General features: G+C 41.3%; 1 protein-coding gene across 3 annotated transcripts in view; it reads right to left on the bottom strand.

The window, feature by feature from the left end:
* Nucleotides 1-16,217, bottom strand: part of syt7b (synaptotagmin VIIb) — a 111,499-nt gene that overhangs the window by 18,008 nt on the left and 77,274 nt on the right. For all 3 annotated transcript variants that reach the window (XM_037096226.1, XM_037096225.1, XM_037096227.1), the window contains one exon: nt 12,727-12,849. In XM_037096226.1, the coding sequence (XP_036952121.1) occupies nt 12,727-12,849 (123 nt within the window). The remainder of the gene's footprint in view (nt 1-12,726; nt 12,850-16,217) is intronic.

The following is a 16,217-nucleotide window of genomic DNA, read 5'->3' as shown; positions in this document are numbered from 1 at the left end:
CTACACTTCTCGAACCTCAGTTGACCTTGCAAACACACCACAGCACATACCACTGGGTATGTGTGAGCTCAGGCAGAAAATGGCTGATTCATAAATGCCAAAAAAAAAAGAAGACAAAGGTGCAGAAAGACCTCCAGCCATGATACTCACAGCGAGCAGCAGCAGAAAATAAGCAAGTATGGAGTTCGCATTCTTTCCTCTGTGAATCTGGATTATCAGATTGACAAAAGAGGTCGATGGCGAAGGGAAAATGCCAATGACAAGTCTGTAAAATAAGACAAATGATCACACGCACACACATGTGCAATCCTCCTCGAGGTCGAGGGCAGCGTCCCTTAGAGAATAAACACTTCGATCTGATGTATAGAATCTCAAAACCCCGAATTTTGACCTTATGACCTCAATCTGGCAAAAAGCAGTCGTTACATCCCAGGGGGAAACGCAGAAAAATCTTATCTCCGCCTACGTCACGCGCGAGATGTCTTTTGGAAAGTCTGTTTAGCACCGATTCAGAAAACTGCATGCTTTGCTCATCCATTTGATATCATGTAAGTAATTACAGGAGAAGAGATTAGTGTCAAAAAACAGATCTTTACTCTGTGGACCATATTTCCCTCCTGTGTGCCTCTGCATTGCTCCGACACTTGCAACTATGGGATGCCTGTTGTGCACCCACATCTAACTGCCATCTGTTTGCTTAGAGAAAGTATCTGGATGCAAACTTTAGGAAGCAGACGTGGAGTTCAAAGTTCAATTTTCAAACCAATCTCAAGTGTAAGAAATACCGAACGCTTAGAAATACAACGTTCAGCAGAATAACCATCTGTCTTTAATTATCATTCATATATTTATAATTAGTTATACATGTACATGTTAGCACCGTGCAATGAGACCCTGTCTCCTACAGCTTCTGTTTATATACATTCATTTACAACAATGACTATGTTTTGGCTCATTGCATAGTGGAATTGGTCTCAATCCAAAAATGTAAATTGTAAGTCTCCTTCAGAATTGTTCCAACAAACACTGTAGGACTTGTTGCTGAACTGAAATGTGTCTAAATGTATCTATTATGCTGTATATGGCTCCCTGTGTTATGGTTTGAGTTTGTGGTGTAATTATTACCTGTTTTATTTTGTAGTTCTGTGCTTATGTGTCATGTTTTCCTTTTCATTTCGTCCCTTTGTCCTTTTTCCGTCTTTCCTCACATTCACCTGTTCTGTTCATTAGTCCTGTCGATTGAAACCCTGTGTCTCCTTTTCCTGTTCTGTGTCCCTGTGTCAGTCCTGTTCCTCGTGTTTACTTTGATTTTGGACCATCAGCTTATTACTGAAGCTTGCTTTATGTTTCAACATGCCCGCTCTTTTGTGTCATGTGTTTGTTTGCCTTTTGATCAACCATGACACCCTGTTTGTTTCAGAAATGATTTTAAGATATTATTGGTTGGCTGGCCTGGTTTCAGATTGTATTTCAGACCTTTTAAATTTTGTTATGAACCTGTGCGCAGATCATCATTCAGAGAACTTCTCTCCTCCATTGTCCAGGCTGAAAACTACAGGGGATAGAGTTTAAACTATTAGGGCCTCAGGGCTCCGGACCGACCTGCCTGAGGAAATAAGGACAGAGTCAGTGTCGTCTCTTAAGTCTCTTCTAAAAGCTTAGTTTAGCTGAAAGCATATCTTGAGTTGATCCTATTTGCCTGCATATTTAATGGGTTTGTTTATTGCTTAAGATGTTAGCTTCTTCTATATTTCATTAATTCATTTCATTTCATCTATGTAAAGCCATTTGTAATTTGGTTTGATAAATGCTCTAATGTTTAATATAATATTATCAATTATGTCGCAATTTGCATTTAAAATAGCCAACATGATGCGACTGATTTGTTGGTCACAACCTTTTTAACTAATTTTTGACCCATGCAATGAACCCTTCACAAGCTTGAGTAAGCAGTGCCACCCGGGTTACATTACATACACACAGTACTGACTATCGACATGAGGGGGAAATGTTAATAAACATGATTCCTACAACTCATTTCATGGCTTTGTTAAGGGAACTGAGCACAAGATCATGGTTTTGGTGTATTACAAAACATCAACAGTAACTTGAAGTATGAGACACAATGTGTTATCATTAACTTTGAACTGAGACCACAATCTTGTTCCAACTCTACACGCCACACTGTGGTTTTGTGACAATACCTTCTTTGTGTTGTAACACTTGTCATAGGGAAAATGTCCTTGTAACTGTTGAATTCTTCCACAAGACAAACACTGTCTCCTGGAGTGAACAGAGATAAGTGGTTTGACTTGGTGCTCGTTCAGAAAGAATCTATGTTTACCCCGAATTCACAGAAACTTTGTCCTACTTTAGAATGTCAAGAACTAATCTATCTAAAATCAATGCGTTTCATCTAAGCTGTAGAAAGTCTGTCTTTGTGAAGCCGACCTCAGGTCTCAAGAAACAAAGCCCTGTGTTTTCAACAACCATCATACAGCCCGACTACCTCCTTGCGACTTACTTTCGGTATAAACACAAAAATGTTGCCCGCGAACACAAAGCAGCAATAACATTTTGTGTCAAACCAAATCAGTGGTATAAAAAAATTTACAGAGACGGGGGAATACTTTCACTATTTTTACCTCTGTGTGTATGAATTTAATAATAATAAAAAATAACTATGACACATGCGTGCAGTTCAGCTGTCCACTGTGTATGAGCCAACAAATACTGATCACCCAGAGAAAACTCAGCTTGTAATAGAAGTGTGTCAAAGTGCGGGAGCTATTATTGTTGGTATATTACCCTCCTTCAATTTCAGTTATCATTCTCTGAAGTCATGCCGAAATAATTAAGTTAACCTGCCTTAGGATATGAGATAACTTTTAAAGTGACAAAGATTTATTGCATGTATTTTCATAGCCAGTGAGGAGAACAATATGAAATAATATTGACTTCATCTTTTTGGTGAATTAAACAATCAAGAGACAGAGCCGAGACTGGGTGAGTATAAAACTGTGATGTGTTTCTAAAAACTTGACGCTCGCAGCTAGTAGAGACTTCTAAACTTAAACCTACTGACTGTGGTACCTTTGTTTTATCTGTTTAATTTTTCATGACTGTCAGTCAGTTTCTTCCTGGTGACTTCATTTTATTGTTTTCTGTTTCTGTTTTGTTTTTATTTCTTATAATATACCAATGTATCAGGGTCTTGGGAGACGCCAGTCAGAAACACCCTATTCCACCTATGCATTTTAAACAGATGGAGTCAATTATTGAGTTCATGTCTGACATTGGTCCTAGACCCAATTTAAATAACATGCAAAAATGTCAAAATGACCCTGGCTGGTTTTACCTGACTGTACCACAAATAACATTGACTTGAAGGTACTAAAAACTAAATCATACCAGAGCAGTATGGGGATGGTATGTAAATAAGCTTTAAAATGCATGTGTACCTTCTGCCGGGGGGCCACTCTATCTGTTTGTCTATCTGTATCTGTTGTGTGTGTGGACGGTGCGATGGAGCAGGAGGAATAGCTGCAGAGAATCAGCTGCAGAGCCAGAGCTTCTGGAGGAATAAACACAGATGTCAAATAAGATTCTACTCTGAAATGGCTTTTTCACAGCCAATACTGACAGGATATTTAGAAATCAAGGAGACTGAAAACCAATATATGGGGCTGCTATTCATTTGCAGCACAAATGACACATATTCGGTGTTTAGAGGCTATTAATCATTTAGTGTTACGCATCAGATATTGTTGTGGGTGGGACATTGTCTAAGAACATAGTGCATTGATGCCAAAGTAGCACGTTTTTTAAAATTAGCTCATTTCATCTGCATTCTGACAGAAAAATCACCCATAAAAAGAAAATGCTGAATAATTACCAAATAACTGGTCTACCCCCCACTAGAGATCACATTTTTAACTTTTTGGATTTAAAAAGTGGATTTATCTTCCCTCTCGTTTATCAACCTGACTGCAGCAGCAATCCGCGGAGGTGACCTCAATCTTTGGGTGTGTTTTTCACTGTAATGTTGAACACCGACCGGAGCTGGTGGGAAAATGTCCTTTGCTCGTGAATGTAACGTTACAGAGACAAACGTGGAGAAGAGAGAGAACCAAAATCTCTGGTGAGTGCTGAGATCAGTGAGAGTTGACCTGGATTCAAACACACAGACGCACATGCACCCTCAATGTGTGCTGTTGCTTGCCAATGTGAGCTCACGGCTAATACACAATTTTGTAATCTGGCTATTTGCAGCAGACATGTCTGTGTGAGTAATGTGAATAAACACAAACGATCCCATGGACAAGCTGGCTTGGTGTTGGGAAAACACACCATTAAACTGCCACCGGTGCTGATGAAAATCTATCTACTGTCTCATGTGCAAATGCTCATGAACAAGATAATGTCCTGGAGTTTAATACATGTTGCATTTAGCCTTGTTGTTGACTTTGAAATGAGACACACCATAAACCTTTTAAGCGTATATTGTCTTTTGGAACAAAGGTCATGGTCATTTTGACATTGCAATGCATAATTTCCACATATTATATATTTCAGTAATCATGTTGATTTTGAATGTATATATTCTATTTTGTATGGAAATTAACTGACACTCTCATGAAATAATACTATAATCATGTTTCTCTTTTCTGATTACACTATCATATAATAAATAGTGGATTGAGAGGTAATAAGTTAACATTTTGCTGCAATTGTTGTTTCTTACAGCGGTCCTCGGGACCCTAGCTGTCTTTTAACATAATGCGTCGGTAGTGTGAGGGGTTAAAGCTCATATAGGGATGTCACAGAAAGCTCACTGGCGTGTGAGCAAATGAATATACCAATGCATGAAAACTGTCCGCATCTTGGCCGAGCTGACAGTCATCTGCGCTGACAGAGGAGCGCTGACATCATCCCATCACTGCGCCAGTCAACAACCTCAGGGAACAGTGGATTAGGTGAATATGTAAATCACTGAATGGAAAAGAAAGAAGAAAGAAGAGGAGACAAACTGGCATAAAAAAGATCAAAATGAGAAAGAAAAAAACGTTTAACAGATGCAATTAAGTAAAGCGTTGGAGGAGCTCAGAGAGGTGGAGGGGGAATGAAGCAGTGACGGGGAGACAAAAATCTTATTGAGAAACAAAATGAGGGCTCCAGAGGGTAGAGGGGAAATTGATGAGAGGATGCGGAGAGGAATGGGAAGCGGCGGGCGAGGGGGGGAAAGTGGATGGACGGATGAGAACATGAGGGATGAGGGTTAGCAGCAGGGTCTGGATAGGAAGTGTGTCTCCATAAACATACTGTATCTGGGTCTTGCTGATCATACAATAGCCTGAGGAGACGGCGAAACACAATATAGGTCCCACGTCCCGTGATGGATGAGGGGCCAGGTTCCAGTGTCAGCCCACTCAGCGCTCCCCACCAACAGGGACAAATCACTGGGCCACCTCCCCCATCAACACGCTGGTTAATACAACTAATGGAGCCATCTACAGTGTTCGACTGGCTCCATGCTGTTTGAATAGACTTTTGCTTGTCCTGGAGATTTATCCACATGCGAAGTCGGTGTTTTTACACTCCGTGCATAAATAACCCGTGGTGATGTCATATCCTTTGCAAAAATAGAGATAAAAGTCAATAGAATTTGTTAAATGACTTCGAGAAAAATCATTTTTTTCTTTCTACCACCAATCACTGTCACCACTGCTGTGACGTCCTCCTCACTTTTCCTTTCATGGGCTCTCTTAAATCAGCTCCCTGCTCGTGGCCATGAGCAGCAACCAGGGAAATGGTGAATGAGCTCCAGACTTAGATCTGACAGGTTTTTTTTAAAAAAGATGCCTCGTTTGTGCTGACCTACATTGCTTTTTCCTTCCAATCATCTTTCCCCCCGGGCCACTGCCGGCTCCAGGGGCTGCCATGGGGACCAGAGGCCGGCCTGGAGAGTCATTAAGAGGTTTGACTCACTGTGATTGCTGGCTCGGACACACAATCGAAAAAGTCAGATATGCCAGATGATGAAGGGTGGCAACAGCTTCCTGCTTGATTAATACTGTACACTGTGGCGTTGTGCTACTCAGCGAGTGCAGTATAAAGTTACCACTGCCAAGATTAGAGCTCTGACTCCCACCAAGGACACCAGCAATGTACATTTACACCAGTTACTATAACAGCACCATCAAATGATCAACATATTGTTCATCTTTAAGAGTTTAATCTCATCCTCAAATAATCTACTCTTCTTAAGACTCAACAACAAGAACAATATATCAAATATAAGCTCCCACTGTCAGTGCAGTGAAGCAAACTGTTGATGCATAATTACCCACATGCAGCACTACGATCACCAGATAGTTGCTAACTTTGGTTGATATTTGGCGACTCGTTTTAGCTTATTATTATTATTATTCTCATAGTTTTTTAATCCATCCAAGAAAATCCATTCGTGATTGATTAACAAGTGGGCACACTGCAGACCTATCTGGCTTTGCCGCTCCTGGAGAAGCAGCACCAATTCTGGTAACGGTGGGAAAAACATCTTTAAACCAATCGCAGTCTTCTTTGACAGTGTTTTACCCAGAATGCAGCGATGGTGCTGCTGCGAAATGGCATCAGGGGAATCTTGGTTTGCACATGGGGAGATGAATCCTGGCATTAAAATGGCAAAATGCCCGCAAACGAAAATCAACAGCTGCTAGCTAGTTCAAGTTGGTGCCGTTAGCAGCCAGGTTAGTGTTAGATAACTCGCCGTTTCCAACATGTTGCTTCCAGGTTGGAGGTGGTTTGTTTCACCTAGCTATGGACATTTTTGAAAAAAAAGTTTGGGCAGATAGTAAAAAGAAGATGGGAAATGGCCCCCAATGATGGGTTTGGTGCCACAGTCTACATCCAGTCAATCACTAAACAACAAGCTTCCTCCACACGCAGCTCTCGTGCTGTTAAGACAATGTAATTTGTGGGTGAAAAAAATCCCAAACACGAGACTAACGTTGGTGGGAGAGAGAGAACACAGAAAGGTGAGGCAAGTCCCAGTCTCATTAAGTCTTGTTTAGTCTCATTACCAGGCCGCAAAATACTGACGACTCGGGAAAAAGTCTAAACCAAAACAAATAATAAACAACGATCATTGCAGTAACTACCCAGAAACAAGATAACAAAGCAAAGGGGGTGAATTCTGAAAGAAAGACGACATACAGTAAACAGCATCATATGCGGTGATAATGCCTGACAGAGGTTGTTTTAATATAGTTTTAAAAACGTTATGGTAATTGATAACTGCTGACAGGACGTGGGTGCTTGTTTTTGATATTTTCACTGACATATTCTCCGTGTGTGCATGTGCTTCTGCTGTGCAAAGCCCACTTTTCGTTCTGGTTGTTTAGACCTCGGCAATTTATTTCTCTCTTAGTCCTCGTGACATTTCTCGGAGATGATGTCAGCGAGGTTTGTCTCTCTCCTTCCCACCGGAGCGTTCGGCTTCTCGAGCGTACATTTTTTTGGTGCATGTTTCTTATTTAAAGGTTACGAATGGTCAACCACACTGAAGAGCAAATGTGCCACTCGGGCTTTATATTTACACTTTTCCCCAGTGTTGACAGTATAATATATAAACCAATACACACAGTGTGGAAGACCTCAGTATCGGTGAATTATCAACTGTGAAAGCAACAAAAAGAAATGTGACAGAGGATGACATTCTTGACTTTCAAAGTGATCCGCAATCTGCTATTTGAACATCCCATTATTGACAGCCTGTGCGATCGGCTTGTATTGAATGGAGGCGGGCTTTGGCATGCTCCATTTCAGAAACCGCTGCACGTTTTTGCAGCTTTTTACAAACTCCTGTGTCGAGCGGAGGTTTTCCGTGTCCAGTAAGCTCTTTTGGGTTTATTCATATTTATTTCCCTGTTGCGTCTCTCTGTGTGGCGAATCTCTGAGCTCATTAAGATGCAGCCCCTCCATGTGACGGCAGCTTTCGGAGATGATAATAACACAAACAGCTCCAGCGCTTCCATCACAGTTATCTGCAGGTGGGTGATTATGTCCGGCCCACCGCGGGGCTTTGGCTGGACTACCACAGTGACCCAAACCGACTTACGTAACAAGAAGCTCCACAGAAGAGATTAGAGGACCTTTGACTTACATCACAGAGTGAAAAAAAAACACTGCCTTTGTCTGGAGATAACAGATCAGCAAGAAACAAAAATGTGTCCTCTGACAATAATATAATTAACTGTAATCACAGCTGCATTGGTGTCTTATGAGATTTTATCTCTAAGATGTAATTAGTACAAGATGGGTTTTATAAGCTCCAAATCACAGATTAACATTAAACTTCTCTCACAACACACGGCTGACGGTGAACTAATATTAAATAGTAAATTTGTTCAGAGGTAATTTTACTGTGCGTTCAGCTGTCATTGACTAAAACCAGCTCTTCTGCAAACATTCAGTTCTTCTGCTTTAGATGAGTGACAGGCGGTAAAAATAGATCATATCTCGATGCTGCTTTGCAAGCTTTGATGAGCAGTTCTTAGCGTCTGAGTGCACACCACAACAGTATCTGCCTGTATATCACAGACCTGCAGTATGAACAGACAACTCGTACGTCTCTTCTCTTATTTAAGCAGAATCTCCTTTTAACAAGGGAAACGACGCTGCTGTTTTATGAGATAATGACGATTCAAGTGACAGAACGCACGTTCCCCGAAACAGCCGTGATGTAGATTAGTGACAAATGATTTCATCCACGAGTGATGAACTGACAAAGAGAAACCACCAGCTCTGCAGCTCCCCTCAGCTCTATGGAGCTCTGTAACATATCTCTCGCGGATATGTTGTGACAGCACTGTGTTTAGGATGCAGTCAGGTTAGGCCAGAAAAAAAACAACTGTTTAATACCTGTTTTTGATGCCACGAACACGGCAGGAAATTGTCCCATGGGCTCCTTAAAAATATTTTTATCACAATAAAGCAGGGAAGGTGGACCCACGTGCACGAGAGGGCAGGGAGTGCAACGGATTCAGTTTTATTCATGGTCACAGCAACAGAAGGAACAAGGCAAACATGAAGACACATCAGCGAAGCACAAGGCTCAGGGATACTCGACAGCAGGAACGGAAAACAGCAGCAGCAGGATCATGGAAACTCGGCAGGATGACTTGACATGACTGAACAAAAGACCGGACTTAAACACAAACTAAACTGATGAAGGGGGTGGGGTGCAGGTGGAGGAATCTGCTCAGTTTTTCCAAATAAAACACCCCGTGCAGACTCGGGATCCGCCGTGCGATATAAACAATAAACACACTTAAATCCCCTGAAAAATAACAAAATGATTTGACTTTGTAGCCTGTGAATAGAAGAGGACAGAAATCAAGGGAAAAAAATAGTAAATGACAGCATCAGGCTCTGCTTCTAAAACGCTCGTGGTGGGAGGCCTGCACATGCAGAACTGTTGCTGGAGATGTGCGTAGAGCATCCCAGTTTTAAAACTTGTTGCCACCGACCAAGTTGATGTGTTTGGTAAGTTGGCAGTGCAAACATGTTGGTGCCTCCTCAGCCAGTCAGGGACAAGCTGGTCAACACTTAAAAAAATAGCTAAACATGGAATATCTGAAGGGGTTGGTGGCTACATTTGTCAGATGTTGTCCTGTGACAGATGGTCGCGAACATGTTCACCACAACAACGCTAATGTTTTGTTTACAGTTTGTTTCTGCAGCCCCGAGGTGGACAAAAACACTTATCAGCTTTAATTATAAATGTCTAAATATCTAAAAAGCTGTTGCGTAAGGCCAGCGTGCCGCTCGGTCTGCTTGTTTACTGTCCATATTTAGAAGGATTGGCTGAACAAATATAGATTTGACCCAACACGCAGCGCACACAGCTTTTGCTTTCATCCCATTATTTCTCTATTATCAGATTTTTTTGGTGTTTGTAGATATTGGCGCTCCGAGCTGCATTTGATTTCATTAATAAACCAACAGATTCCCAAACCTCTACGGGCGCTATCTATTTTTATCGCGTAGCATATTTTCTCTAGAAAGCGGAGTGCAAAGGCTTCCCACTCTTTCTGTCTCCCTTTCACTGTCTTGACAGCGTCTTGTCTTGTCACATATATTCTTGGCCGGATCATCCTGTTCCATCGTTTTCAGTCCGCTGGGCTCCATGAAAACGGCCGGGAGCAGGCCAGCAGACGGGCCCAGGGAGCTTAGGGTGTAACCACAGAGACAGAGAGATGAGAGAGACGGACAGAGATGATGATGGAGAGCTGTTATTAGTTGTGGAAGGACACTAGACGACTTGGCCCACGTGACCCCTCGGGGTAGAGGCTCACTGGCTGGCTGTGATTAGAGTTAGGTGGCTGACAGACCTCCAGACAGTGAGCGGGAGAGAGGATGATTGGAGGGGACAAGAGGTAAGCAGGTCCCCTCATCCCCTGGCTGACCCCTTAAATTCAATTCTAAAGGCATAAAAAAGGTCATAATTGTTGCAATGAGATCAAAAACAAGACGGATGTGTCCCTCTAATGATACGTTCTTTTCCTGCAAGACATACTATTTTTCATCAAGCGCAAATTCACAGATGACCTAGTTAGAGCAGCACGCTCGAATGCACTGCAGAGAACTCCGTGCATTTCAAGAAATTTGGGGGGATTTTCTGAAAAGAAAGAAAAAAAAAAAGGCGGAACCCTCAACAAAAATGGATCAGCCTGGTGATCAGCCTACCAGTGATAAAACATAAGGTTAAGCACTCCCAGTCCCTCGCACACTGCGATGCGATGAGCGGGCAGCCACTTCAGTCCCTTTGTTCGCTGATGGAGGGATCGTGTTAGTCGCTGACAGTTGCTCTGAGATCACTGCTAGATGAGAGGTTAGCATATTTTTAGACGAGCGTTTCATGTGAGGAACCCTTTTCGTCTAAATAATGAGGGTGCCCTTCTCCTGTGCCTACGACTCCCTGATCAAGCAGTGAGGAGCTGCGGACGAGCAGACTTACAGAGGTCTGGATGGAGCGCACAGAGGACATGGAGAAAAAAGAAAGTGTCAAGAGGACCCAAAATGTGGAGTTGGAAAATAGAAAATGCGGCGAAATGCAAAAATAACAATTTGAGGAAACATCAAGCAAAATAAACAGAGGGAAAAGGACTGAGCAAGAGTTCTAGTTTGGTGCCGGGAGTCACTGAACAGCATAATGGTCAGAGAAAACCAACTAATAGAACATATGAAGCGGGGCTATAGCTGCCACAGAAGAACACCAAGGTCATGTCTTTTTGTATGGCTCACAGGAATGTGGAGGATTGAATGAACTGCGGAGGAGTTCACATACAATTCAATCAACGATACAGGACACATGGTCGGGTTTCAGAGACTGAGTGTGATTTCTTTTTCTTTTTTTTTTTTTTTAACTTGGTTTAGGGAATGGAAAAAATCCTTCACCAGAATATAACCCTATTTAAAGCCTCCCTCCAGTCAAAAATGTGTTTTTCCTGCAGTTGAATGTTTCAGCTACACTGTGTAGAGTGATGTACGTGCAGAGTTTGACACTACAATGGTGTTTTCACATCCGTCGATTAAAGTTGAAGTTTTTCTCTGTATTGAGGCCAGCCTATCAGTATTAAGAGTAGAAAAGCTTGATATGTGACAATGGACTTTGTAAACTTTTTGTGACGTAGGAGTCATCTCCTCTGAAGCAGTAAGACTTTTGAAATGACACATACTTGCATAATTACAGATTCAGAATTTTTAATTGCGGTAGAGGAAGTACATGTTATTTTAAGGAGTTTAATAAGATCCTCTCTTTCTGTGAATACTTTTGTCTTTTTATCTATATCTTGTTTATAATATGTAAATATATATATTTATTTCTATTTAAATTTAAGTCTGTCATCTTATTCTCTTTTTCAGTTTTATTTTCTCATTTAAATGTTATTTTCTTGGTGCGCTATTTTCTTGCACAGTTAACGGAGTGGTTGCAATTTCATTTCACTGCTGCTGTTCTTGTATAATTGCATGTGATAATTAAACCTCTGAATTGAATTGAACTGAAGATTATAGAACATTTTGTGGAAAAAACCTTATCAGAAATCACATTATCATTCAAAGTGCAGTCAAGACCCTGTAGGTTGCTCCGGGGAAAGCCATGTTTATATTACTGTGAATATTTTAACTTCTTTACTGATTGTTTTCAAACGTGACGACACAGGGAAACAGTATTTAAGATTCATATGCTCCTGTCTCTTTAAGGCCCCCTTCCTGAATACCCAGTCTGCTCTGATTGGTCAGCTCATACACGCCTGAGCCAGCAACTAAACTAGTCAGATGCATCAATCATGTGTGTCTCTCTGATGTAGAGAGATTTCAAAAAGTCACAGGATTAACGGCTACTGGTGCTTCAGGAGCAGTGTTTTCTGTGGGAGAGAGGAGCTTCTGTTGGAGCAGACTTTGACCTTTCTAACTGTCAAGATCTTTTACATGCACAACAGCATATATAAAATACTGAGGGAAGGGAAAAAACACAGTAGTTCTTCTGATATACTGGTGTCTTTAAATCCAACATTTTGAAACATTGTTAGTTATTAAAAGTTCAGTCAGTCCTGCTCTGCGTCCACACACAAACGGTCCTGCAACACTTCACGTCATTATCAGCATCACCATGCATCTCCCTCTCTCTCTCTCTCTCTCTCTCTCTCTCTCTCTCTTTACCTCTTTTCTGGAGTGGTGTCGTTCTCTTTGCTCGCCGGCGCTTCCTGCAGATCTGGGAGGTTCGCAAAGTCGTCCTGTTCAGCGAGCCCAATTGCTAGAGACAGAACAACCATCTTCCCCTCGCTGGACACACAAGACAAACGAGAAACATCACCAGAGCACACAGGTGTGACGACAAACAGGCACGGTGACACGGGGCACACAACAAAAGGCACGCTCGCGGGCGGTGACAGAGACGCACACAGCACACATTCAGTTTCGCGCACAAAGAGAGAGCGGGAGAGACGTCTCAGTCAACGCTTCACATTACAGTGCATCTTCACCTGTGTGCTACCAGGTGATTAAGAATACAATACAGACTTCATCAATCTAAGACTGTAGTTACACCTCACCGCAGGCATTTCTTTTCATTTTGAGTTTTACTATTTTAATTGTTAATGGGGAATTCCTGCATGTTCTGGTGCGTAACCGATTCCTACTTAGCAAAATCTTTGAAATCAGTCCAGTAGATTACCTCGGATGCTACGTATTCCTGCGGGGCAACTGTGACTGTCAAGTTATGTCAACTAAACCTGCCGTTTTTGCCAACGACATGCTGAGGTTGTCTGACAATATTAGGGGAACAAGTTCAACAGAGACAGACCTTTTTCTTAAATGAAAAGATCTGTTTTGTCATGGAGAAGTCTCGCTCTGGAATCTTGCGGGTTGTTGCAAGAAGGCGACGAGAAGTCGCAAGCACTCTTCTCTCCGACTCTGACTCACTTTTTGTGAGTCAGAGTCGGAGAGAAGAGTGCTTGCTGTTGCCACTGACAGGGTGAGGCTGTTATTCTAACTGTCATCATTACGGAAATGCTCACTGTGGAAGCGTACGACCATATTTTTGTAACTAGGAACGCAATTCTTGTCAAGGAAAGTCGCTCTGAAATCTCGCAAGGGGAGCAGTTACAGTTGTTGCCTCATCTGTAATGTCAAAATCAGTCAGCTGTGACTTTGGAAATACAGTTTTTGATGGCAATTTCTGTAGGTAAACTCCAAAACTCTTCTCTCCAACTCTGACTCACATTTCCACGGTCATCCTCCCGCAGCAGCTCGCGGCTTGCGAGATCTCAGAGCAAGATTTGCGTTTCTGGTCACAAAAAGGATCTTATTACATAACAGGAAGGTCTCTCTGTGTAGGAATCATTTCCATGTTGTCAGACACTTAGAATAACAACTTCAGCCTGACAGCGGCAAACACAACCACTTTTTAGTGGATGTTACTTTGACAGTCGCAGCCGTCCCAGAGGATTGCATTGCAGCGGTGTTGCATCTGCCAGCCGAGGCGATCTACTGGACTGACTCCAAAACCTTTAAATGTGTAAATATGGAGTTCAGATTTGAAAAACACCAGAATTCCACTTTAACATAATTGAACATTATCACTAACAAAACATGTCAGTCATCGTTTTTGTGCACAAGAAAAACCATGATACCAAACACTAACTTACAAAGGCAGCTTACAGAATATGGATTTGAGTTTGACTTTACAACAGATGTTCATGGAGATTCTGCTTTACATGCACAGTATATACACAATATGATGTCCATATCTTAACACCTACATTATGTAAATATATGAAAGGCAACTGTTCATTTTATGGCTTGTAAAGTCATATTATGTCATTGCCATTGTCCTCATCAGTGCTGTCCACCCTCATTTTTTGTAAAAGCAAAATACACTTCATTAGAGGTCAGAAGAAAAATAGTTCCATTGTGGAGATCTGAAAGAAAGATGTTTTTTTTTCTTTCTGTACCTTTCTTGTAACAGACTGTGAGTTTCAGAGTGTGCTATTAAAAGACGCCCAGCCCTTTGAATTACTACAAGGTCTAATTCTCACATTTTGGATAATGTGTTGTGCCTATGATTACTTAATGTACCGTATGCTGTCAGATTAGCATGAGCAGTTTCTACCGGAGGAACGGATGATTTTGGTGCCAATTTATGTCTCACACGCAGGGTTGATTCTTCTTTTAGATAGTTAAAGCTGGTGTTAAATGGATAAAATTACAGTCACTCTGGCACTTATAATATCATTTGTTTTATATGATAAAGGATCTAATTACAAACACATAATCACTGGCTTTGTACACAACATATATGAGGTTATATAATGCATCAGGGAACAGTGTGTACCCCAAGCTCAGGGTTGCGTTCAATATCTTATGAGTGTTTTCTTTTATAATTCACTGTTAGTAGGCACAGAAATGTGTTTGACTGAAATTAGCATCATTAGCAGAGAGGCTGAGAACCACTGATGCCTCCGTGGCTCTATCGTTTCCTGTTATCTGCTTCCTAGAAAAAAAAAAGAAAAAAAAAAAAGAACATTTTAAAACTAGAAAAGCAAAAGCCTGACAGAAGAGCCTGGATTGTTTCCGAGAAGAAAAAAATAGGAGCAATTGAAAAGACATGCAGAAAAAAAACAAAAACGTGCCAAAATAACAAAACTGAAAAACCAACAGAAATCCATGAAAATCGAGGTGGCCTGAACAAAAACCTGCGACAGAGAAACATTTCACGTCGATTTTCTGCTGTTATTCTCCCACTCAACGTGCCAGAAGTAATTTAAATAATGTCTCACTGCAGCAGCGTGAATTCAACAGGCCGTGCTAACGCTGACCTTAACTAATGAACATTTGCCCACATGACCTTCCAACTCACAGTCACAAATGACAGCCCACATGAAGGCACATACTGAACACTGCCCTGACTTCTATGCCTTCTACAACACTCTCTCACAGCCTCTAACCTAGTGGTGCTCCTTCAAGGACAACCCGCATGTGTTTCCTTTTAATTCCTCAATGCTATTCTGACACATTTTTTTTTCTCTTTTCTTGCCTCCCTTCAAGGATAAGTTCACCCCAAAAAGTAAAAAAAATCAGTCATTACACTCAGCTTCATAGCAAAACAGAGTTGAAGCATTCTCCTATAGAAATAGAAAGTAGATTTGAGGGAGGAGATACAAGTTACAAGTTTGTGCTAATGCTCTTAGCGTGAGTAGCTACATTAAGCAATTTGGCTTAAACAAGGGTGTAAATAACGTCTTTTCAGATCAATTAGGGATCCCAGGACTTCCTGACACTTGGAAGCTTTATGGAGCCATTTAATTTTCTTTCTGTTTTTGTTTGGTTTGGAGTGTCCATCGACTTCAGTTGTTTAGGAGACTATTTCAACACGGTTTTTCTGCTCAAGAAATGTTTTTATTAAACTTTCCATCAGCACAAGGGTGAGTAGATGATGATTTAATTTTGGTTTTTGGGTGGACTTATCCTTTCATTTTCCCTTTGTTAATTGTGTGGAAATGTAGCTGTCCTGCTTTGGTTTGAATGTCGACTAATGTCAGTGGTTTTAAACCTGAGACACACCAAATACCCAGCCAAAATCTAAACAGAGAGAGAGAAAAAAAAAGATATTTCTTTTTATATTAGCCTCTGTGTTAGAAAATGAAAGTATA

Source organism: Acanthopagrus latus, chromosome 4, assembly GCF_904848185.1.
Source record: "Acanthopagrus latus isolate v.2019 chromosome 4, fAcaLat1.1, whole genome shotgun sequence".
Lineage (NCBI taxonomy): Eukaryota > Metazoa > Chordata > Actinopteri > Spariformes > Sparidae > Acanthopagrus > Acanthopagrus latus.
This window is presented reverse-complemented; position numbering and strand designations above follow the sequence as displayed.